This window comes from Ailuropoda melanoleuca, chromosome 3, assembly GCF_002007445.2.
Source record: "Ailuropoda melanoleuca isolate Jingjing chromosome 3, ASM200744v2, whole genome shotgun sequence".
Lineage (NCBI taxonomy): Eukaryota > Metazoa > Chordata > Mammalia > Carnivora > Ursidae > Ailuropoda > Ailuropoda melanoleuca.
Window position 1 is genome coordinate 36,122,165 of NC_048220.1, and position 27,021 is coordinate 36,149,185.

Sequence of the window (27,021 nt, forward strand, 5' to 3'; positions counted from 1 at the left end):
AAATTTTAACATAAGATGTGTAAGGCCTATCCCACTGGAAACAACAACACACTGCAAAAGAAAATTAAAACCTGTAAGAGATATTAACATATCCCTGAACTGAAAGACATGTAGCTTATGAAAATGTGAACTCATGTTTAGATTGCAATTTTTCCCTAAATTGACTTACAGATCCAATAAAATCTCAATCAACAATGTACCAGATTTTTTTAAAAGGAAATTTCCTTTTCATATATTAGTATCAGCTTATCAAAGATTCTAACCAAAATAATTTTGAAAAATAAGAATTCTACTAACTGCTCTCAAAACTTATAAAGCAGTAAAAATTAAGACAGTATGCTATTGGGATGAACAGACATATAGATCAATGGAACAGAATTCAGAGTCTGTAAATAAATGCAGACTTAATGGATAACTGATTTTGGCAAAGATATCGAGGCAATACAATGGGGAAAAAGTATTTTCAGTAAATAATGCTGAAACAACTAGATTTCTATGGGAAAAAAAAAACTTGACCCTAACCTCATACCATGCACAGAAATTCTGAAAATAGATCACAGACATATGGCTACAATGATTAAAGTTCTAAAGGAAAACAGAACATACTTGTGATGCTGACAGGCAAACATTTCCTACATAAAACACAAGAATCACAAAAAAACTGAAAAAATGGACTTCAACAAATTAAAAACTTTGTTTTTCTAAAGTCACAGTGAAGAAAATAAGAAGGCAAAGCCACAAGACCAGACTTTCCAAAAACACATTTGAGAATAATTTTGTAATCAGAATATATAAAGAACTCTTACAGCTCAATATTAAGGCAAACAACCCAATGTAAAAATGGGCAAAAGATTTCAGAAGATGTATCACAAAAGAATATATAGAAATGGCACATGAAAAGATCATTACTACTTACTAGGGAAATGGAAATAAAACTACAATGAAATAGCATTACATGCTGATAAGGAAGTGGCTAAAATTAAAAACTGTTGCTAATATGGAACCGGAAGGCTCACAGAGCTGGTGAGAATACAAGATGGTATAACCACTTTGAAAAAGTCTGACGGTTTCTTATAAACTTAAATATGCATTTACTATCTGACCCAGCAATCCCATTACTAGGTATTTACACAAGATAAATGATAACATGCCTACGCAAAGATCTGTAGGTGAATGGTCACGGCCACATTATTCACAATAGCTCCAATTCAAAGAAACAACCTGAATTTCCCTAACAGATGTATGAACAAATTTTGATAAATCTATACTGTAGAATACTATTCAATAAATAGAAAAATAGGAGTATATGCACCAGTAAGTCTCAAAAACATGTGAAATGAAAGACCTAATGTAAAAAGACTTATAAAATCCTAGAAAAGGAAAAACTACAGTCACAGAAAGCAAATCATATTACTTGGGGCCAGAGGTTGAGGAAGAGAATAGGGCATAAATCCGGGGGAAAAACTGCAGAAATAAAAATAGGGGTACTTACAGGTCTCGCTTATTAAAGCAGAACAATACTCCCAAAAGGGTTGTCAACAGGAACGCTAAGCAAACAGGCACAACTATGGCTTCAATTTCTCCTTGAGCTAAAAAACAGAAGAGGTAAGAAGGAAAATAATGGTCAATGCATATGTTGACACAAATAATAAAATTTCCCAGCCAGAGGATTGTTGAAAAGATGAAATACCATCCTGTTTTCATCGCCTTTTCAAACTTAAAGGCTGTTTTCTCTCCCCTCCCTTTTCTTGGTAAATGATATCCTAGCCCTTTATACCTTACACAGTAACCTGGCCACAGGGTAAGCATAAACTATATGTTGGTTAAGGGAATAAAATGACTAAGTTCATTTTATTGGACAGATAATCTACCCAGTAAGTTGGAGCTCCCAAACCCAACCATTTATTACATTTATGATCTACCCTCAGCAGAAGCCTAACAAAAGCTTATCTTTGAGATCTGTGAGTACTGGGGAGAAGTGGAAAAGTTGTAGAACAATCCTAATAATTGAACTACAAATGTGATCCTCTGTAAGGATTAAAAATAAAAGGTTCAGGCAAAATTTTTAGTAGCTATTTATTTTCAAGCAGATGGTGTCAGGGCACCTGGGTGGCTCAGTTGGTTAAATGTTCAACTCTTGATTTTGGCTCAGGTCATGATCTCAGGGCGGTGGGACTGAGCCCTAAGTCAGGCTCTGCACTCAGCAAGGAGTCTGCTGGAGATTCCCTCTCCCTCTCTCTGCATCCCTCCCCCCATCCCCGGTTGTGTGCTCCCTCAAAGAAATCTTAAAAAAAAAAAAAAAAAAGATGGCATATCTGATAAATGGCTAAGGATTTATAAGAATCTTTTTTTTTTAATCTTATTTAATTAGTTGAGAGAGAGAGAGAGGTGAGAGTATGAGCTGAGGGGAGAAGCAGAGGGAGAGAGAGAGAAGCAGATTCCCTGCTGAGCAGGGAGCAGGCAGGGCTCGAACCCAGACCTTGAGTGGAAGGCAGACACTTAACCGACTGAGCCAGGCAGTAGTAGAAATAGTATCACCTAAAAATCAGTTAAGCGTAAGATTTCTAAATAGCAGACGATCCCTAAGCGGCATTTAAAAGAGGGCTTACTTAATCAAATGAATAACTGGATATTTTTTTTTTAAAGATTTTATTTATTTATTTGACACAGAGACAGCCAGTGAGAGAGACAGCCAGTGAGAGAGAGACAAGTAGAGGGAGTGGGAGAGGAAGAAGCAGGCTCCCAGCAGAGGAGCCTGATGTGGGGCTTGATCCCAGAACGCCCTGAGCCGAAGGCAGACGCTTAACGACTGAGCCACCCAGGTGCCCCTGGATAGTTATTTCTTAATGATTAACCTTATGGTTGTTTCTGCTTAACTCCTCCAGTCGCCTTCTAATTAGTCTTTTATGGGAAAACTTTATAAAAGTAGTAGTGCAATCATATACTATTCACTTAGACTGATCTCAGCACCACACATAGCCCTTTTTAAGTTTAAACTCTATTTTCTATGAAGCCTAACACAAATCATTAAGTCAGATCAGTGCTCAGGAATAAACTGTACATTGGCAAATACTAACTTTTGTATGCTCAGGCTTCATGTATATATCAAATCAGATTCAGGCAGAACCTTTACTGCTGCAAAACTTAGTATGTTTTTTTGTCTTGGGCCTTCACTGATTCTGTCCTAAGATGCCCTCTTCTTTCTCCTTATTCACATCCTAACCTTGATGCTTAAGTACTATCTCCTTTATAAAATCTTCTTTGAAGATGAAACTCCCCCCTACTAATTACCTTTAAATTCCTACTCTATTTACTGCCTACATGGCCCAAAGGCCTTTCCATTCAATTACTTTACTTATGCTGTCTTTCTTCAAATACACTGTAAGGTCCTTTGGGAGCAAGGCCCATGCTATATTAAGAAGCCACAATAGTTCGACAAAACAATACATTGATCAGTGAAAAAAGCAGATGATGAAGTAAATCCTAACAAGTATGCTCTAATTTTGGGGAAAAAATGTATGCATAGATAAGATATTTGTATATCCTTCTAGTATTAAGAGATTATTCTAGATGAGGGATTAGGAGTGATTTTTCTTCTCTACAGAACGTTACTTTCGTAATCAGGAATATTTTAAAAGGCTATTTTTTTAAGATCAATTTCAATTACTACTTGTTACTTACATAGTTTATTAACATGTCACCACAAATCTTATTCCAGAAACTATGCTCATTACTGGCTATTGCAACAAAGCTCAGGATCTTTTTTTTATCTATTTTATGTAGTTATTCATTCGTTTTTCTCCATCATTGTGTTGGTACTTGGGATAATAAAATAAGGTAATTTCTATACTGATTCAAAATGTAGTAGGAACAAGAAAGAATGCAGCAGCTTCAGTCTGTGTTAGGCTAAAGGAACAGCCAAAACTAGAGAAGGTGAGGAGCTAACGTAGGGCAACACATTAGGAAAAGACAGAGAAAGATGGAGAAAATCATGAGAAGCTTAGGGTCAAGGAAAGAGATTATCAAAGGGCATGCAACAGCAGTAAGTAGAAGGCATGATCAAGAGGACTTTATACTTGGCTTATGTAAGCAAAAAAGGTAGGAAGAAATTACTACCTTATCTAAATTTCTGGTTTTGGCAAAGACTTGGATGGTTGTGTCAGGGAAAAGAGAAATGTATTTGGGAAGGAGAGAGAGGATGGCTGAAGTCATGGACAGGGAATGTGAACAGGTAGATAATAAAAGAGGGCTGAGAATACAGTTCTGGAAAATACAAACCGCTTTTAAAAAGTAGAGTGAAAAGGAGGCCAAGAAGGAAGTACCAGAGAGGGAGAAGACTCAGGAGAGTGCTGTTACAAAAAGATGTTTAGAAGAACCAAGGGAAGAGGCAGTTTCAAGGATGGAGAACCCAACAGAGTAAAATGCTGAGAAGTACCGAAAAAAGACTAAAAAGCATGCCTTGGAGATCATAACTAAGAGGGCTTCCCTGAGTGACATCAGGGAGATTTCAGTGGAGTGGTGGGCTGGAGGCCTGGTTTCAGCAACTCAAAGACTGAGCTGGAAGAATGGAAATAGAGCCTGCAAGGATGGACTCATCTTTCCAGCAACCTGCCTATAAAAAGAAGGAATAAGAGAAGGAAGAAAGAGACCATACTCGATTTTTGCCAGTGAAAATATGAACCTATTTAGAAAGATACACAAATTCTTTTGGCATTTACACACTACAGATGAAATCAGTGAGAAGCAATTAATGAAATAACAGAGGTGAGTTCTGATAGTTTAAAGAAACCAAAATCGGATAAATACAAAAACTGTAATTTATGAAAAATGCATTTCTGTGAATCCAAAGATGCATTTTCAACAAAACTTTAGCTTATTAACGAAGTCCATTTTTAGGCTAATTAAATTTTAGAAGAAAAAAAGAGAAGAAAAGAGCAAACATCATTATTTCTTACCAAACTTTGGTGTGGTGAAAGTGAATTCTGGGCCATCCTTTCCACCTTCGTCTGTGTATGCTGCCATTCGTACCATGTACAAAGTGTCACTGGTCAGAGAGGACAATGTGTATTCTGTGTGGGAAGAATCCACATTCACGGCTAGAAGAAATCAATAAGTGTGGTTTATTCAACTGCTCAATATTTCTGCTTGATTTGGCTTTTATTTGACATTGCAAAAGTATTAAAAAGGAAAAAAAAATATTTTTCAGAAAACAACTTTCATATCTCTGACTTAATACTCTTCTCCCATAAGCACAACACAGTAGTTCTTTAATAGGACCATGAAAGCAACCGTAAGGCATATTCTCAGGTGTCTCTTTTCTGATGATAATATACTCTACTAAGATGTGTAACTTAAGAAAGTGAGACTTAATATTTAAAAGCTTAAGAAAAAACCAGTAATTCTCAATAACTGATAGTTTTATTACCGGTTTCATTTCCAATGATGGTTCTATAAAATATAGTATAATTTCGGATAAATCCATTCTGAACATCAACAGGAAGTTGGTCCCACTCTAAGACAGCTTCATTTTTCCCCACTTTTTTTGTCCGAACAGTAGGTCCTTTGGAAGGTGCTAGAAGAGAATAAAAGTATTTGATAAAAGAAAATCATTACAATTCAGTATATCACTAGAATTACCAAAATTTAATTATTATATTTGAACATTTTAAGACATACCATTATTTAAAAAAGATAAAATGTCTTTTTTAATAGAAAGCTCAACATATTTCAAAGAAAATGAGTTTGGACTTACGGGCTTGTTTAAGGTATGCTTTTATAGACTCCGGGCTTCCTGGTCCATCAGCATATATTGGAGTAACTGTTATCAAGTAACATTTGCTCTCTGCTAGGTTCCCTAAAGAAAGAATAGGAGAGTAAGCAATTTTTCCCCCAAAAGAGTCTAATTCCATTATTTATTTTTACATTATAATTTCATGGTTATTGAACTTTTCTTTTAAAACTGCAGCTTTTAAAGCAGGCATTGCTTTTTGTGTAATGGATTCAAGCTTAATATAGTAAACCTATTTATGAAAGGAAAAGCTTACTTTTTTTGCCAATATGGTGGAAATAAAAAATATATTGTCAGTATAAGTAATTATTATATTTATATCCAGGACTTATAAAACATTCATTTCAAATTATCCTTCGTCTTATAGTTTGACAGTGTTTGTACATCTTAACTAATTCTCAGAGAACTGCCTAAAGACCCACTGATAAAAGCTAGGGAAATGGCTGTGGTTTGTCAGGTTAACTGGGAAAAAGAAGAATTAGCACTATTCCCCCAAAAAGTAAAAAAACTTTTAAAATAAAGTTATCTTGAATACCTCATTTATAATCTCTTCAAATTAACAAAGTAATCTATTCCTTTAATACACAATAGTAAAATCTTTAAGTCTTTCTTTTTATATAGAATTTTATCTGTCCACATCAGAAAATAAGGTATTGTTATACTGAAGTTTATACATTCAGTAAGAACTTTTATTCCCTTAACTATTACTCATGAAGTTATATATGCTCCTTTGCTTTCTTAAACAGAGTAATTTTACTTTTTCTTGATGACTCAATATTATCAAGAAGATGAATTGTTATATTCTGCTGTAATACAATGATGTTATTAGAGCTATGAGCTACTGGGGCTCCCTGTGCAACATAAAGGTCTCTGGAGATTAGGCTATGCTTTCTTAACAACATTTCTATTGTCTATTTACTACCAACGTGCGTCTTCTCTCTAGCTCCACCTTGCCTCTGATAAGGCTGATAAACTAAACAACCAAATTTATGAAAATTTTTTATTAGATAAGAGGTTAAGGAGGCCCAATTAGCCTATTTTGTAAATAAAACTCACAAACTTTACGGCACATATGTTCTTGTTTACAGCTTTTCTCTAATTCATTGTATTATTCATAGCTGAATTCTAATGGTTATCCTTCTTAAAAAAAAAAAAAAAACCCCACATACAAGCTGGTGTTTTCTCTTTAAAGCCGTTTTATCACTTTAAACCACACAGTAAGCTGTACCGTAACACGCAGGGTAATCCACCATTTTGGAACTCTACATCATTACTTTCTGTCCATTACAACTTCCAGTTAAAAGCCATAAGGAAATCGGAGTTCTAATTCTGCTTCCCCTATTCAACAGCTTTAAGAGCTTAACAAGTCATTCACATGCTACAAGAAAATACTTTCTCATTGCAGGATGAGGGAGTTAAATGAGGCACAGAAAAAAACGCAACTAATTACAAGCAGAGGTCATACTATCTTGTATTTCTCTTTACAGTTTTTGAAGTATTCGAAAAGATACTATTAACCCCACTTTGTCCATAAACAGACCCTGCACGGGTTAGATGTGACTTGGTGAGAGTCACACATCCGGCAAACTAGATGTAACTAGTAACTGATAAACTGAAATTCTTTTCAGGGACCACAACATCTGTAAAGCACAAAAAAATATGTAAAAGAAAAATCTGTCTGAAGAGTTAGGCAAAACTTAAGTTTTTTCTAGCCAGGCGTACCTCTTAAATAGGTGCGGTGTACAGAGCCAGCTTCCTGCTGCCAGTCTGGGACACAGGGCGCTTTATCTGATAACACACACCACTCAAGTACGTATCTGTTCACAGATTCATTTGGAGCAGTCCATTCTACCCAAAGCATATTATCTTTGGGAAATGCTTTAAGATCCGTTACAGGCCGAGTAGCTTTAAAACAAAGTTTGAATACTGATATGATAAATGAACATTAAAAAATTCAAAATTTTCATATTTTACATTTCTATAACCATGTAACCTTGCTACCAGTTTTTGCAGTATATTAACATGTATTTCTATGAATAAAGGCACTTTATTATAATTTACATAGACAATTTATTTTGAAACTAGAATTCTTCCTTTCTCAAAAGTCTTCAAATGTTTTCTATATGTAAATGGCATTTTTTTCTTTGAAAGCAATGAACAATATATTTGAGTCATATTCATATATGGTTCCCAGAGCCTTAAAATAGTATTTTAAAAACCAGGTTAAGTAATCAGAAAAGGCTGAAATGAATTAAGTAGTTTACTTGAAAGTTTAAGTGAGCCACATAATAAAGGAACAAATTATTTGGTTGTTGACTTAGAATAAAATTATGTACTATGCCTCAGAGTATCTTCTACGTTAGGAACCACCTTTTCCCATCCATAAGTCGACTCCATCTCACAGACACAAACCTTGAAAGTCATAAGCCGGGATAGTTAAAACAGCTGCATCTGACTTGCCAACCAGATTTCTTGCTGTGAGAGTTGCTATATAACGATCATTCGTGATGTTTACTGTCCATTTTGTGTCATTAACTGTGTAATTCTGTAAACGTGATTTCCATCTTGTAAGTGTCACTTCATAATCCAAAATTTTTCCATTGGCTTCAAAAGGAGGCAATGTCTACAATAAAATAGTTTATTTAAAAAAAGTTCATCAGTATTCTCCATGTTCACAAATTCTGTTATGTCAAACCTCTAAATGTTTAACTGAAAGCTACTGGCAACCTCATTTACAATTCACTACCATAAACAAAACGACTACATAGTAAATGAAGAGTAAACCCATGACTTTGACTAGGAGGGAAAGCAGCACCACTTCAGTAGCTTTTAGTTCTGTATAGTGCCTGCACTGTGGCTGTCTGGCCCTAAATTATATTGTATGCCTGAGTATTTTTTTTTTAGTATGATACACTTGGAGACTTATGGAGTTGACAGTAATTTTGTATTTCCTATTACTGGCATACATTTTGATTATTCAACACCTTTCATAATTATTTTCTTTGAGGCACTCAGGAAAGTTCAATGACAGACAAGATCCTTCTCATAGAACTTTTCATAGAATTGTGAAGTATTTATGAGATACAACCTGCAGTTTATGACCCTTTTATGTAGTATATGCAAAACTTTGTGTTTCTATTTAACAAATGTTTTCCTGATACTAAGATGAGTAAAAATTTAAGTTAAAAAACTACACTTATAATGCCATACAAAATTATGTAAGTGATAGGGGCGCCTGGGTGGCACAGCGGTTAAGCGTCTGCCTTCAGCTCAGGGCGTGGTCCCGGCGTTATGGGATCAAGCCCCACGTCAGGCTCTTCTGCTATGAGCCTGCTTCTTCCTCTCCCACTCCCCCCGCTTGTGTTCCCTCTCTCGCTGGCTGTCTCTATCTCTATCGAATAAATAAATAAAATCTTTAAAAAAAAATTATGTAAGTGATAAAAGAATATAAACATGCAAATTTTTTTTTTTTTTTACCTTCCATATGAGTTGTACAGATCTATAGCCATGAGTATGGGATGGCTCTATCTTATACCAGAAACTTGGTGCCTTGGATGGTCCTAGAGAAATGACATAAACCCTTTAAAAGTTTTTAACAATAAAATATAATCCTGGAAATTATTCTCTTACTTTCTTCTTAATATTCCTGCCCTTCAGTCACTGTTTAAACTATCATTTTCCCCACCCTAGCATGCTATGCCTGGGTCTTCCTTTAGTCAGGATGATAGATAGCTTGATAATTTAGATTATATTGGAATACTTTTCTAATCTTTAAATTGTAAAGCTACAAACATATCCTAAGGTATAACAAAAGATGGATCACCATTTCTTACTGCTAAAAATCACACTGAAAAATTGTATTTAAGTATATACTTAAAATTCCTAAAGGTATATATATAAGAATACAAAAGAAATGGAGTAAATGTGGGCAAAGTTTATTACCTTATGTTAGGATAAAATAAAAAAATAAAAAATGAATTCATGGTGTTGTCATGATCACCAACAATGTGAAAAATGAAAATCCACTTTATAAAATCCGGTATCAAATGCTAATAATTCCTATAGAATCAACTGGTTTTTCAAAAATTTTTAAGTGCAATTTTAAGGTATCGTTCAACAGAATAAAGAAGGATCTGAATAAAATCTAAGCGGTGATAGGATGATTATAAAGAGGTAATTATGGAGGACAAAACAGAGAAAAGAGGCAAGGCTGAGAACAAGGCTGCCAGTACAGGGGGTTCAAACAGATACACATACACAAGTATACAAAACAAAGACCAAGAAACTATAATGAAAATGTTACAGGCCAGAAAGACTTCCTAACATAAAAAGAACCTGGAGGAATCATTCATTAAGTTGAAGAAATGCTTAATATAATGATTCGTAATTTTCCAGGTATCTCTTTGACAAAGGTTATGTACCACCTCCCCAGAAAATGCACACAGGCACTAACCATAGTATTTTGCCCACACTTTAAAGTAGCTCAGGAACCACCCTCCCCTTGTTTCCCCTCTACAACTGACCCACCAGCTTTCAAGGCCCCAAGGATCCCAGTTTAATAATTCCTGGCCAAGACAAAGAAATCCAGTTGAGGACCCCCCAACTAGCAATAGAGAATTGCTTTCTTTCATGTCATTTATGAGAATCAGAGAAAATTCTTAGTGGAGAAAGGTAGTTTACTTTTCTGCCTTTGATACTCTCACTTCACTATCTCAACGTCTAGTGGAGCTGGAAGTGAAGGGGTAGACGTGGTACGGGAAGTTTTATAGCCAGAGTTGTTGCTATTGATACCTGAAGGCTAAAGTATGAAAGAAAACTGTTCAAAAGGAAAATCTGTATGCCACAGGACTATTTCTTGACTGCTACAAAAAAAATTACTGATGTTAACTGCTTACGGCAGGGAATCTTACCTTGCACCTTAAATACTCTTTTATGACTTTTAGATTCTGTGCTATATGCCCTATATGACCGTGGGAGAAAAAAAGGAAAATGAAAACAAACCAAAACTCCAGGATTCTTTAACAGGGGTTTATTAAGTGCTGGTAGAAACAAATAATAGTACGAACATATTTCTGACAGTGAGGGAGACTATGGTATATTTTGTTAGTATGATTTTAATGAGCTAGGATGTGATTCTCTATTTAGAATACAATGAACCACTGCCCTTTAATAAAATGTTCTGGACTTAACTGTTAGGTCAGTGGTTTTCTCATGGTTATTCCATAATAATTTTCCTTATTAGGAAATCAGATTTATACTATCAATAATGCACATTTTATATCCTGATGTCCTTAAAGAGAATAAAAGTGTAAAATACAAGTTTGAATAAGATGTTCACAGAATAAGAAGTAATGAGGTCTATATTATTAAAACCAAACACAACTCATAGCCATAATTCCAAAACCCCTACTTCCTCTTATATCTTAATTACTCACTATCTTCATATGTGATACCACTTGCTTCTTCACTCCAGTCACTCCAGAATCCTTTACCATCTTCCTTCATACAACGAATCCTAAACACATATTCTGTAAAAGGTTTAAGGTCCTGGACAGTGAATGAAGATCGGGTGGATGCTGTATCTTCAGGAGGAATCTGAAATCAAAGCACACAAACCAATAAAAAAACCCAGTGGTAGTTATTGTAACTGTCCTAAATTCCCTAAGATTTTAGATACCGATTTAATGAAACAAGACTAAATCTATTAACTTCACTAACTTAGACTGCTTTTTGATTTGCATTTCCTCTCTCCAGAGCTTGAGTTAAATCAAAAAGCAGTCAAGCCAGTGAAATTAATAGATTTGAGAAGTATGGAAACATCTATTATTAATCCTTTTTTTTTTTCCCCTTGGGGCCTATAACACTTAGGGTCTCAACAGGAAAAAGATGGTATACTTCAGTTAGAATTTAATTCAACAAGGCTTTATAAAAGGAAATATGGGAAATTGTAGGGAAACCTTAGATAGTCATCATTACTCCAGGGCTTATAGCTGTTATTACCTTTAGGCCAAAAGGGATGAGAGGTGGTACCAGAAACTGGGAGAAGAGGGTCAGATAGGGTTAACTTGAGAGGAGCAGTGACCTTAGGCTGAGAGACATGGGCAGGTCCACCGGAAGAAGGAGGGAAAATGAATTAAGATTCTATGATATCAAAAATTATTTTGAAGTTCAGATATGTATCCTCCCTGTACAACATGAAGCATTAATCCATTTTCATTTGTTGTTGTTTCTAATTTTATTTTGAGCAGCCATTGAGGTAAGTGGAATGGAGAGCAGTGGAACGGAGAACAGAGGTATTAAGATCATGGGCTCAAATCCCTTATGAGCCCATTATTGCAACATGAGAAAGCAAAAGCATAGTGTTAGCGACAAATGAAGGTATAAAACAGAACATTATGGGGAGCGCAAAGCTATGGTGATTGTCTTTTTAAAAGTTCCAAGTACTTCTTTTGGGGACAGCATCATCTTTGGGTACACTGTTCTGTTCCTTTTCAGTCTTGTAAGTTCCCCAGCAACTCCTTCCTCTGCTAAGTCGTCGACATGCTTTCTAAAAAGGGCTAGATAGTAAGTATTTTAGGCTGTGGGCCAGACAGTGTCTGTTCCAACTATTCAACTTGTCCACTGCAGCACAAAATAGCCAAAGACAATATTTTTAAAAAAAACGAGCATGGCTGTGTTCCAATAAAACTTTATTTATAAAGACAGATGGCGGGCTGAAATTGGCCTGCAGATTTAGTTTACCAATGTCTGCTCTACCTCAGCCAAATAATCTCTTCATATACTCCCCCACTTAATTTGCTTATTTTTTTGTGTTCCTTTCACCTCCCATCAAAAATACTATTCCTTATCACTTGGTATCACTTCCATACTTCACTTAAAAGCTACTGTACTCAGCAAAACTCTATTTTCTACCTTAATGTCTTCCTGTTTGCCCTTGCATGCAATATAGATTACGAAGAGGTGTCAAGCAAAATATTTCATATAACCACAACCTTAGGATATCGAGACTTTTAGGTTAGAGGGCGGCAAGACTATTTGCTTAAACAGTAACTTGCAATTTACCTGGCTCCAAATTGAGGAATCTCTGGTCCTATATTGAATGTTATATTTCAGTCTTATAAAACCCTGAATACTTGAGTTGATCCACGTCAATTTTAAGATACTGGACAGTTCCTCTGAGTTGCTTACAGATAAATTATGTGGCGGATTGGGCTTCACTGAAGAATAAAATAAATCCAAATGTTTATCATGGTTTATTTTTACAACTTCTTATACAAACTCAAACATACTACTAGTATTTTATTTAACAATATTTATTTATTTTTACCAAATGAACAAATTTTTTTTAAAACAATGAGATGTCAAACTATTATAATGAAGAGAAAAGGTTTCTAAAGAAAATTTAGTTTTGTCAAGTTTTTATATGCTTGTTTATCTTTTTAGGATCAGTTAACAAAAGACAAACATTTACGGTATATATAAAGAAAAAGACAATAAAAACCAAACATGTATACTATAATTGCTATGTTGTAAAATGTTTGATAATTGCATAAATTCTAGCAGATAACATTCAAAGTGAAAACCACTGTAGTATAGTTCGATTAAGATTTTTCCAGATTATTTTTAATGCTGATAAAATTATCAAGCTTGTAAAAATCACTAAAATAATAAGTGCTTGTTTCTATATTAATTAAAATCTAAAAACTTAGTAAGCCACTGTATATATCCTAATAAATTCTCAAATTCAAGTTTATAACTACCTTTATCTACAGGATCAAAATTTATATGATTTGATGTAACCTTCCCAAGGGCATTCTCTGCTTCTACCCAGACTTCAATGTTGACAAAATACACAGGAGAATAATCAACAGTGCATGAGGTGGGGGTGTCACGTTTTGTTTTACAATCAGCAAACTTCTCTGTTGCCCTAAATACGAAAATGGAAGAATCGGTCATTAAAAACAGATTTTAAAAAATTAAGACTGAAAAAGGTTACTAGATGAGACCCAGACTGTTACAGCTTAAAATAAAATTTCTCAAAACCTATCATGCTTTCCTTTAAAACGGAGTTTGATCTGTAACTTAAAACCTATTATTTTCAAATTTTTACCCCAAGAACATTACATTTAGAATACTATGCTCTATCCCCAATGACACTTCTCTAAAAAGCATCTATTTCCTGTGATCTTAACTACTATTTCTTTCCATTCCTGAAACAGAATCCTTACCGTACCTGCAATGTCCTCCTTTAAGCACAATATGATTTTTCTAAGCACAATATGCTAGGAGGTAATAGGACAGGGTTAAGAATATCTGTCAAGGGGCGCCTGGGTGGCACAGCTGTTGAGCGTCTGCCTTCGGCTCAGGGTGTGATCCCGGCGTTGTGGGATCGAGCCCCACATCAGGCTCTTCTGCTATGAGCCTGCTTCTTCCTCTCCTACCCGCCCTGCTTGTGTTCCCTCTCTCGCTGGCTGTCTCTATCTCTGTCAAATAAATAAATAAAATCTTTAAAAAAAAAAAAAAAAAAAAAAAGAATATCTGTCAAACCCAGGCAAACACTTTGATTTCTATCACCAAAAAAGTTTCAAGTGATAAAACTATTTACTCACTTATATTTAAATTATGCGTCAATTAAAAAGACACACACACACTTTTTTAAAAATAAGTCAAAACCACAAGAAAACTGAACTATTATGATGTATACCTGAAACAGGATATTGTATATCATACTGTATTTCAATTAAAAAATTCCTAAAAATCAAAAGCAAAATGAAACATATGAACTCTTGTATTGAGCCAGTGCTATAACACAGAAAACTATTTTAAGTGTCTTTATTTTTAAGATTGTATTCATTTACTTGAGAGAGAGAGGTGGGCTCCTTGCTAATAAGCAGGAAGCCTGATTCAGAGCTCAATTCGGAGCCCAGGACCCCAGGATCATGACCTGAGCTGAAGCCAGACGCTTACCAGACTGAGCCACCCAGCTGCCCCTTAAGTAGCTTTAAAACAGTAATTTAACTATATCTTTAATGGAAGAAAAACAATCTTAAAATTGTTTTCTGTGTGTTTTTTTTTTTAAAAGATTTTATTTATTTATTTGACAGAGACAGCCAGCGAGAGAGGGAACACAAGCAGGGGGAGTGGGAGAGGAAGAAGCAGGCTCCCAGCGGAAGAGCCTGATGTGGGGCTCAATCCCAGAACGCCGGGATCACGCCCTGAGCCGAAGGCAGACGCTTAACGACTGAGCCACCCAGGCGCCCCTGTTTTCTGTATTTGTATTGTTGGTGCTGATATTGGCACTGCTGTTCTGCAGCTGTTGTGTTTACTATGAGATAAAGCAAATGAATTATTACATTGGTGCTGTTGGAGAAGAAGGTTTTCAGCAAAGAAAGATGTAGATGTTGGATGATAAATTAAGTAAAAACAGGTAGTCCAGATTTTATTTTATTTTTTTTATGATTTTTTATTTATTTATTTCACAGAGATAGACAGTCAGCGAGAGAGGGAACACAAGCAGGGGGAGTGGGAGAGGAAGAAGCAGTCTCCCAGCAGAGGAGCCCGATGTGGGACTCGATCCCCAAACGCCGGGATCACGCCCTGAGCCGAAGGCAGACGCTCAACAACTGCGCCACCCAGGTGCCCCGGTAGTCCAGATTTTAAACTGGGAATATCAGTATTAGTGCATGATGTCTTTTACCTTAAAACTTTTCCTAGCTGTTTCTGCTGTAAAAGCCTAGAAACAACCCAGTGGCAGTAAGCTCCCCTAGCACCCAGACTGTAGTCTCTGAACAGTATTTCCTACTAAATGGAACCATGGCTACTTGGGAAATGGTTGAATCTAGGTGGGGCAGGATATATATATACTAAGATGAATCTGGAAAACCGTGTCATATCAGAAGGGAAGGAAGCTGTCAGAGACAGCTGTTAAAGACTAATGAGTGAAGTTAGAAAGGGAAAACATTAATACCATTTTGCTTCTCTATAATGAACTGTACCTCAGGGTAACCAACAGTTGATGAAAGAAAGTTTTAAGTGTATCAGGTTTCTAAAAAAAGACAGAATACCACTATTTTATACCTCGTGTACAAATAATGATCACTGATGGCTCAAACCTTTAAATGAAAAACTAATGGGAAGCAACAAGGTTAAATCCCCAAAACATTCTGCTGAGTCATAGCCTTTCACAGAAGAGTACATACTGTCTGATTACATTTACATGACATTCAGAACAAGCAAAAATCTATAGTGAAGAAAATCATTTCAGTAGTTGTCTTGTGGGATGGGTTGAGATAGGGTGGTGGATAGGACTGACTGGGAAGGAGCAGAAGTGAACTTTCTGGGGGTATGAGTAATGTTTTAGATCTTGATAAGGGTCTGAGTTACATAACTGTACTGGTCAAAAGTCACTGACTGATATACTTCAGGTATCTAAGTATATTTAAAGATGAACCTAAATTTTACCAAAACCCAAAAATGTACATGTAAATCTCTAATTACATCTCACTAATAATGTAAACACTGAAGTGTCTGAAGGTGAGTCACTTTGAAATACATTAAAAAAAGATGTGATAGGTGGAGAGAAGGATGCATGCATAACATATATGTGATAAAGCAAACGCAGTAAAATGTTAATTGTAGGATCTAGGTGATGGGTCTGTATAAGCATTCACTGCAAAGTTCTTCAGCTTTTATCTGATAAAAACTGCTGTTAAGAACTGTGTAAGATCAATTTATACTAGTGTATGCAGAGTGTGTCAGTCATGTCAAAGCCAAGTCCAATAAACAAAACCCGTCTTTGCCAAAAAAAAAAGGAAATTTTACAACAAATGAATCAAGCTGACAGCACCTGAAACCACCTCTCAATCTTAGTATCAGAAAAACAAAAGCTCTCAACCAAAAGATGTTAGAGCTAATGAATGAATTCAGTAAAGTTGCACAATACAAAATTAAAATACAAAAATTAGTGCTTCTATACACTTACAATGATTTTCTGAAAAAGAAATAAATCTGTCCCATTTACAACAGCATCAAAAACAATAAAATAGGGGCGCCTGGGTGGCACAGCGGTTGGGTGTCTGCCTTCGGCTCAGGGCGTGATCCCGGCATTATGGGATCAAGCCCCGCATCAGGCTCCTCCGCTATGAGCCTGCTTCTTCCTCTCCTACTCCCCCTGCTTGTGTTCCCTCTCTCGCTGGCTGTTTCTCTGTCACATAAATAAATAAAATCTTTAAAAATAAATAAATAAAATAAAATAGGAATAAATTTAAGGGGATAAAAGAGCTCTACTCTGAAAACTACAAGATGTTGATGAAAGAAATCAAAGACACAATAAATGGAAAGGTACCCTGTGCTCATAAATTCAAAGAATTAATGTTGTTAAAATGTTAATTACCACCAAAAGCCATCTATAGATTCAATGCAATCCTTATGAAGATTCCAATGGCAATTTTTTATAAAAGTAGAGAAAAACACTCCTAAAATTTATGCAGAAACACAGAGGACTGAACAGTCAAAAAAAAATCCAGAGGAAAAAAGAATAAAGCTGGGAACATCACACTTCCTGTTTTCATGCTATACTATAAAGTTTAAGTCATCAAAACAGTATGGTACTAGCATAAAAAAAAGCAGACCGGTGGAACAGAACTGAAAGCCTGGAAATAAACCCAAGCACAATTCAACTAATTATGCCAATTAATATTTGACAAGGGAGCCAGGGAAATTCCTGATGGAATAGTGCTGGAATAACTGGATATTCACCTATAAAAGAATGAAATTATCCTCTTATACCATTCACAAAAATGAACTCAAAATGGATTAAAGACTTTCAAACCATGAAACTCCTAGAAGAAAATACAGGAATAAAGCTCTGTGACATGGGTCATAATACTGATTTTTTTGGGATGTGACACTCAAAGCACAAGCAAAACTAAAAAAGAGACAAGTAGAACTACATGAAACTAAAAATGAGGGACGCCCGGGTGGCTCATTCAGTTAAGCATCTGCCTTCGGCTCAAGTCATGATCCCAGAGTCCTGGGATCGAGCCCCATGTTGGGCTCCATGCCTGGTGGGGAGCCTGCTTCTCCCTTTCCCTTTGCTACTCCCCCCTGCTTGCGCTCTCTTGGTCTGTCAAATAAATAAAAAAATTTAAAATAAAAAAAAAAATAAAAATCTGTAGAGACACCATTAAGTGAAAAGACAACCTACAGAACAGGAAAAAATGTATGGAAGCCATAGATCTGATAATGGGTTAATATTCATAATATATAAAAAAACTCCTACAACTCAACAGCAAAAAAACAAATAACCCAAATAAAAAATTGGCAGAAAACCTGAATAGACATTTCTCCAAAGAAGATACATGAAAGGGCAACATAGGAACATGGAAAGACACTCAGCATCACCTGTCATGGGAAGAATGTTAATTAAAACCATAATGAAATATCACCTCATGCCATAATCAAAAAGATAACAAACGCTGGTCTGCATGTGGAGAAAAGGGAACCCTTGTGCACTGTTGGTGAAACTGTAAAGTGCTACAGCCACTATGAAAAAGATGTAAGATCCTAAAAAAATTAAAAATAAAACTACCATATGATCCAGGAATTCCACTTCTGGGAATACAACCAACTGAATCAAAAACACTATCTCAGAAAGGTATCTGCACCCTCTTGTTCATAGCAACATTATTTACAACAGCCAAGACATGGAAACACCCTAAGTGTCCATCAGTGGATGAATGGACAAAGAAGCTGTGGTATATACATGCAATGGACTATTATTCAGCCATAAAAAAATGTGGAAATCCTACATTTGTGGCAACAGATACACACCTTGAAGAGATTATATTATACTAAGTGAAATAAGAGAGAAGGACAAATACTTATGACTTCATTTATTTGTGGAATCTAAAAGTCACAAACAAACAAAAAGACCAAACTCACAAAATAAAAAATATCAGACTTATGGTTATCAGAGGTAGATGGTGGGGAAAGGGGAAACTGGAAGGTGGTGGTCAAAAGGTACAAACTTCTAGTTATAAGATACTAGGTACTAGGGATGTAATGTACAACACGACTATAGCTAACACTACTACATGATACACAGGAAACACGTGAAGAGAGTAAATACTATGAATTATCACAAGGAGAAAATTATTTTTTTGTTGTTGTATCTATACAAAAAGATGGATGTTAGATAAACCTATTGTGGGAATCATTTCACAACTTAAACTTACACAGTAATGTATATCAATGATTTCACAATAAAACTGGAAAAGATAAAAATGACTGACAGAGATAGTAGACAAATTTCTAATTGCTTATGACTCCACTTTAAGATAAAATATGGTGTGCATCAAAAAAAAAAAAAAAAGAAGAAAAAGGGGAAAGATTAACACTATGTGGTGGTTCCTGATTGGAAGTATATACCACCCCTACGACTTACTTAAAAAAAACAAAACCAAACCAAACAAACAAACCCAAATCTGATCAAGTATCTAGAGCTAACAGCAATTTCTAGGAAAAAAAAAAAAAGGACAGAGGAATATGTTAAACAATGTGTAAATGTTACTTTAACAGCTGAATTGCAAAGGAAAAGAAGAGAAAACCAGGCGGAATCCATGATTTAAAAAAAAATCAATTTGCAATGCATGGAGATTATTCAGACGGTGATTTGAGGACTCGTAAAAATATATACAAATATTCATGGCACAGCATAGGGAACACAGTCAATAATATTTTAATAGTGTTATATGATGACAGATAGAAGCTATGCCTGTGGTGAGCACTGCCTGAGCTATAAAGAAGTTGAACCACTATACTCTGGCTGAAATGAACATTGTGTGTCAACTGTACTCAAATAAAAAAATTTGAAAATATGTATATACATATATTCATGAAACACCTGAGGAAACATGAACACTAACTGAAAATGGGACATCTATAAAAGTTTCTTCAACTGTATTTCAGTAAAATAATGGTATGTAGTTATGTGTCTTAAGAAAGTATCCCTATCTTTTAGAAACATGAACTAAAATATTTATGGATGAGATGATATGATGTCTGAGATTTCTTTAAGATAATTTGGGGTGGGGTATATAGAAGACTGGTCATGAGCTGGATGATGAACACATGGGAATTTATTACACTATTCTTTCCACTTTTATATGTTCCAGATGCTCTAAAGTATAAGCTTAAACAAAAATTTGCATTTAATATTTCCACTTGAAGAAACAAACTCCAGCACAAATGACTAAATTAGTAAGTTCAACATACAAAAAACTTAAAAACAACTTACCATTCAGATTTTAGAGTGAAGTTTGTTTCCAGGTATGTTTCCCTTCCAGGATCCCACTGACACATCATTTTCTTTCCTTCATTCACAATGCAACTCAAATTTTTAGGTTTTTCTGGAGGCACTAAAAGGGAAAAATGAGCAATTTTCAAAAAGCTTTATATCCACGAATAACATGCAATTTATATACCACCCAAGACATTTGCAACCTAAATTGATGGAAAAAACCAAACATGAGCAAAATGTATGGACATACTGAAAGACTAGTGACTACAAAATTAATCTTTTATTTAAACTCATATTTTAACTAATATACATTTGCTGTAATTGTCACTAACTAGCATGTTTCAAATTTATTTTCTAAAGAAAATCAACGTTCATTTATAACTGGATAAGAATATTAACTGATTTCTCCACGAAGTGTATTTTAAAAACTATTACTGCATGTTAGTAAGAGGCAATTACATGGAAACAAATGATTCGCTTATATTTCTCTTACTATTGCTTTCTGCAACTCTGCTGGAGGAAAAGCAAATACCAAAGTTATGGTTTTGGGGATCCATAAATTTGACAATCCACTCTTGGATCACACTAAGTTTATTTACTCTGACACAGGACTTTCTCCAGTACTTATTCACCTTCTTCAGACAGTTGCTTTCTATGCGCATCTTCTCAGCAACTAAAGGATACTGAAGTTACTATGAACACACAAATTTCAGTTCAACACTGCTTTTTTACGGGTCTCATGTAAAAACATTTTTCTAGAACACAGAGATACCTGACTTTCAGGAAAGATCTAAATCTTATGTTACCCTTCAAGCTTTCTGTAAGGAGTTCCACTTCAAACTTATTTTTAAAAACTTGTATTTTAGAAAGTCAATGAGTGAACAAATAACTGCATTTCGTAAAGACCAACAGACATTACAAATGTAATTCAGCAGTCATAACAAAGTTTGAAATAAGACAAAAACAATATAAAACTTACAGCCTGAAATTATTCTGATTCCATAAACATTCTGATCAATCTGTCCAAATGTACGAATGTTGCAAGTGAGCTGAGTATTTAATAAAGACGTATCTGTAAACGTGACACTAGATGCCGTTCTGTTTATGATGGTATATTGCTCTTTAGGAACAGTAAGATGGTTTGTTTTCCAGAAAATGTAACTAGCATTTACATGAAAATAATCCATACATTTTTCTTTTAGCACACAAACTGCAGTGAAATTAGAGCCAAGCTGTACAACTGGAGATTCAGGTTTGATATAACCACATGGATCTAGAAGTTCACCTGAAAAGGAACAAGAGAAAATATAAAAATAGACTGAATTATTCTGGTATAAAATGGTTATTTCATATCAATGCAGTCCCTCAATCTTCACTAAAATCTCTCTTAAAGACAGGGAAAAAGAATTACACAATGAAAAACTAATATGGCCAGAATTCAGTGCCTCAATTTGTAAAGAAATATACAAATTATAAGGCTAATAAAAAAACAAACCTATGTAAGCTTTGGCCCTTTTTATAACATTCTAACTTTGCTTTAGGAAACACAGACTGACTGCAGCATGATTCACACTTACTCCACCACCAGTCCTGTTCCTCGATTCAGACCCAGGGTCTAAATTAAACGCTCCAGCAAACAAGCAGTGGTAGGCTCTGTTCCTCTCCAGTCCTGAATGGTGTTGGGGGTGTGGGTGGGGCCACAGAAAATAGTATACATTGCTCACTTATCAAAATCCAGCAACAAGGAAATAGCAAGGGTGCAACAAAAAAATATAAAGAATAGAACAAGATGGCCAAATATATTAGTTTTAACAATAAATGTATGGGATAAAATCCTATGTTAAAAAATCAGCCTGTATAAAAGGTAACTATATACCACAACTATATGGTTTAACTATCACTTAACTCCATGCTGATGACAACAAATCCCTATGTCCAGCTCTAACTTCCTACTGTTTTCAATAACTTGCGAGACAGCCATCTGAGATACTTCTGAAGTACTTTAAGATGAACACATCTAAAGGGCACCTGGGTGACCCAATTGGTTGAGCGTCCGACTCTTAGTTTTTGGCTCAGGTCGTCATGTAGGATTGAGCCCCACGTCAGGCTCTGTGCTCAGTGGGGAGTCTGCTTGAGATTCTCTCCCTCTGCCCTTCCCCGCACTCACCTGCTCTCTCAAATAAATCTTTAAAGAAAAAAGATGAACACATCTAAAACTATGCATCACAGTCCCTTTCAATCTTACTCGTATTTCTCCACCTCTGCTAACAGCACTATTTATATCCAGTCGTCTAGGCCAGATACCTTGCAGTCACCTTCAACACTTCTTCCAACTTCACAATACTGCACTGAGTCTTGTTGGTTCTATATTCTTAGTATGTCTATCAAACTCTTTCTCACAAGCCCTTTTTGCCTGCTGAAGCTCAGGCCACTATACCACTGTCTGACCTCCTTCCAGTTTATCCTACATGCTGCTATCAGAGTTACTGTTCAAAATGATCATGCCATTTCTGTATCTGAAATTATTTAATGGCTGCCTACACCATCAAGATAAAATCCTAACTACTTGGCTTGATTCTAGCCTCACTGCCCAGAAATGTAAGGCAACTTTCCCTAGTGAAACCTTTTGCCAGTGGGTTCTTGGGTGGTAACCCATCCTGAGGTTCAATTTTTCACTTGGAAAATGAAGTTAATAAAAGCTTTTTTTTTTTTTTTAAAGATTTTATTTATCTGACAGAGAGAAAGTAACAAGCAGGGGGAATGGCAGGCAGAGGGAGCAGCAGACTCCCCACTGAACAAGGAGCCTGATGTGGGACTCAATCCCAGGACCCTGAGATCATGACCTGAGCTGAAGGCAGACATTTAAGCGACTGAGCCACCCAGGCACCCATAATAAAAGCTATCTTGAAGAGTTTCTGAGATTAAAAATTACTTATGTAAAGCACCTATTACAATGCCTGGTATTCAACAGTCCACCAATAATAAATGGTAGCCTATCATAATTATTATTACTCTCCAAAGACAATCGAGTCACACTGAGAGGGTCTGGAAGATTCTCTCAAAGTCAGCAGAAGAATTAGAACAGCTTTTTGCAGTCGAAACTATACCTCCAAATGGAATCCTGGAACCTCTCATAATAAAAATCATCCTATGCCAAATGAATCCCATTTTTATAGGGCTACCAGGCTATTTGAGATTAAACTGTAGAAAGAGAGCATTTTAATTTTAAAAAGGCATTTGATAAACTTAGTTGGGATCATGCAGACAAGGTGAAAAACTGTGGATTAGGTAACAGGTGAACATTACATAACTGCTGATATCTGGCTGTTATTGATCTACAAAAACAAATTTCATAGGTTCAAAAAAGATTCTTAATTCGACTGATTACTCATATATAAATAATAGTACAAAAAAGGTGAGAGAGAGGTCTTAAGTAGAGTATGCTGAAATACCTGCCTCCAGTCCTTGCAGCAGACTGTATTTTCCAAACCCAGTCATACCTATGTATTTATCCCATCTCACATGCTTTTCTTACAATGTGACTGGTATTCCTTCCACAAAGAAAGGGGGCCAATATTCCCCTCCTGCCCTCAGATCTGTGTGGGTGCTTCTATCTGCCCAGCCAATCGAGTGTGCTATGGGACTAGCTAGATCATTAAAAGAACACAACTTCTGACTAGCATTCTTTTTCTCTTGGGACATTTGTCCTTGGAACCCAGTCAGATGTTGCAGGGAAGCCAAGGCCACATGGGGAGACCACATGTGGTGTTCTGGCCAAGAATCCTAGTAAAGCCCTCAGCCTACAACTAACATCAACACCAGACAAATAAATGAATATGCCTTCACATGATTCTAGTCCCCAATCTGTGAATGTTCCAGATGATCCCCCCAGACATCACAGTGCGAAGATGAAATTGTCCAGCTGTGCCCAACTTTATTCCTGACATATACAAACTGTGAGAAATAATAATTACTGTCATTTTAAGCCGTGAGGTTTTAGAGTCATTTGTGAGGCAGGAATAACATACTTCTGTTACTTTGAACATTTTTTTTCAATAATTTGGAGGAAAACAGAGACCTACACACACATCAAATTAGCAAAGGACAAGACTATGAAGGATTGCCAACACTTTGGATGTTAGTATTAGAATTAAAATTATTTTAGAAGATTAGACCAAAGGGCCAAAACTAATATAATGAAATCTGCTAGAGAGGAAGGGAAGTATCTTTTATTCAGGCTGAGATTAAATAAATACAGGCTAAGGGAGAAATGGCTTAAAAGTAATTCATGTGAAAACCTAAGAATTTTCACTGATCAGTAGCTTAACATGAAACTATGGCCTATCTTAGCTGGCAAAAAACTATGTTGACTGAGTAAGAATGATGTTCATATCAAAGTAAATAATAAAATCACTATACTCAGACCATGTCCAGTTCTGGTACATTTTTTTAAGTGCATTTTTATTAAAACCTCAATAATAATTATACAATTACTATCCTTTTTATAATGTTTACTATGGGCCAGGCACTGTCCAGATGCCTTGTGTACAGTAACTCATTTAATCCTCCATACCCCTAGGAGTCAGGACCATTATCATCTCCATCTTATAGATTAGCAAACTGACACAGATCAAGTGACTAGCCTGTGTCCTACAGCTGATAAGTGCGAGAGGCGTGACAGTCTAGTATTTCAAGCATGCAACCAAGAGAAGAATCAGGAGGGTAATCACCATGTACAGGGTTAGAAGCCAAGTCCTGTAAAGAATAATTAAGACAACTGGGTAAATTTAGTTTGGGCAAGAGAGGCCTTAGAGACACATGAAAGCAGTCCTTCAATATTTTCCAAGAGTTAAACAGTGGGAGGAGAAAATGGGACTACTCCAGAACTAGTGATAATGGGAAAAAGTTGCAAGAAAGAAAATCTGGGCTCAATAATAAGGAAAGATTTTCTAAATAACGATTTTCAAAATAAGTTTTATGTCACTTGAAGTGTTAAAAGAAGTTGCATTCCTAGATTTAGAAAGGGGTTGATTTACCGCAGTGCTTCTCAAACTCTCTGTGGTGAAAGATCAGTTTGGTTTTTTACCTCCATCATCCACAGACTTACACTTTTGCTCTCTACCATGTCTGATGAGCTAAGTCCAGTGATCACATGCTTGGATGTCATGGCTACGTCAAACTGTTAAGAGTTTCTAAACATTTACTCTTAATTTCTGTACTTATTTCACTGTGAACTAGTAACAAGCAGTTCTCAGACAGGCATCAGGCTGTGGACCAGTTTGATCAGTACTGCTCCAGACCTCTTTATTCTGATATCATGATCACACACTGTTCTGTGACACCTTTGGCCATTAAAAAGTGAAGTGCTAAAAGTTAACAGATTTTTCTCCTATGTATTAAAAAAACGCCCCAAAACCCAACAACATATTTTCCCCCTCCCACCTTAAAGTTACTGTTAGTATACCTAAACAGCATTTAGGATCACTGGTGACTGTTTCAACTCTAATTTATTAGGAGTATTTTTACATTTCAAAATCATTTTTAGGCTAGGACAGCATTATTCTCTCAATAATGATCCTAGAAAGAATAAAAACATTAATATAATTACATAATTATGAAGCATTAAGTTTAATTATATAATTATACAAAAATATATAAACCTAATAATTTGGGTTTGGGAAGATATAGGGTATTTCATGAACCTTGTATAATATAATTATACAAAAATATATAAACCTAATAATTTGAGGTTGGGAAGATATAGGGTATTTCATGAACCTTACCTACAGATTCAGTGGTGAAGAAAATAAACAATGCGTGCACTATCCAAGTTTGCAATGCCAACATCTTGCATTAGAGATTTCTGTAAAAGACACATATAGTATTATTTTCATTATTTTTTCTCTTATGACACATAGTAAGGAAAGATACAATTCCTAAAGCTCTTGTTTCCACTGGATAGCTCTCTTCTAAAATGTGGTAAAATTTTGTAAGAATGCAGAAAACAAATTTAAGTCCTCAGAATATTTTTCTTTATTCCCACTGGGTTATGGCCACATAAAATAGTGATGCAACACAACTTATACTTTAAGGTTAATTAAAAGAGCAATCCTGTTTCTTTATTATGTGAAGACTTACACTATTAGTAAATACTGGAGATAGTACTTCAGAGAGACAAATTTCTGCATGGCAAAACCCACCAAAAGCAACCTCAAAAGATATTTGCAAAAATGGGGAAAAAAAAGTTTGTAATTCATACTATGACCAAAAATATCTCCCACTATATGAAGAATGCCTAGAAAGCACTGAAAAATTCAAACACCTAGCAGAAAAACCAGCAAGGTGAGCTGAATAGGCAGTTTATAGAAAATACAAATTATTTAAAACCTATGAAATGATACTTTTTCAATCCCACGAATAATGAGAGATGCAAATTAAAACTACCCCAGAAAGGAATGCAAGATAATACAGACACTTTGGAAAACAATTTGACAGTTCTTTACCAAGTTACATGTACATAATAATAATCTGTATTTTCACTCCTAAGAATGTATCCAAGAGAACTAAAAATACATGTCCACATGAAGACTTATACTCAAATGTTCATGGCAGCCTAATTTTAACAGTCCCAAACTAAAAACAATACAAATGTCTATCAACTGCAGGATGGATAAACAAATACCCAAACAATGGTATATCCATACAATAGAATCCCATTCAGCAATGAAAGGTAATGAATTAGTGATACATACAATAGCATGAATTGCAAAAGCATTATCCTGAATAAAGGAAGCCACACAGAACAGGCTATGTACTGTTGAATTCCATTTACAGGGTATTTGACAAATGGCACAACCAGGGTGACAAGAAAGCGGATAACAGGGTGGCTGGGGCTGAAGTGAAGAAGGGGAATAAATGTAAAGAGGCACAAAAT

At 35.5% G+C, this 27,021-nt stretch overlaps 1 protein-coding gene across 3 annotated transcripts in view; it reads right to left on the reverse strand.

The window, feature by feature from the left end:
* Positions 1-27,021, reverse strand: part of IL6ST (interleukin 6 signal transducer) — a 50,157-nt gene that overhangs the window by 5,446 nt on the left and 17,690 nt on the right. Inside the window, exons 3-15 of one of the 3 annotated variants that reach the window (XM_011234481.3) lie at positions 25,871-25,950; positions 21,067-21,372; positions 20,085-20,205; positions 13,549-13,715; positions 12,851-13,005; positions 11,224-11,383; positions 9,266-9,348; positions 8,201-8,411; positions 7,511-7,693; positions 5,753-5,854; positions 5,426-5,572; positions 4,956-5,096; positions 1,493-1,589 (exon numbers count right to left, since the gene is read on the reverse strand). In XM_011234481.3, the coding sequence (XP_011232783.1) occupies positions 1,493-1,589; positions 4,956-5,096; positions 5,426-5,572; positions 5,753-5,854; positions 7,511-7,693; positions 8,201-8,411; positions 9,266-9,348; positions 11,224-11,383; positions 12,851-13,005; positions 13,549-13,715; positions 20,085-20,205; positions 21,067-21,372; positions 25,871-25,934 (1,937 nt within the window). In that variant the 5' untranslated portion in view covers positions 25,935-25,950. Of the gene's footprint in view, positions 1-1,492; positions 1,590-4,955; positions 5,097-5,425; positions 5,573-5,752; positions 5,855-7,510; positions 7,694-8,200; positions 8,412-9,265; positions 9,349-11,223; positions 11,384-12,850; positions 13,006-13,548; positions 13,716-20,084; positions 20,206-21,066; positions 21,373-25,870; positions 25,951-27,021 lie in introns of those variants that run through there. The other 2 variants (XM_034656250.1, XM_034656251.1) reach the window with 2 other exon arrangements.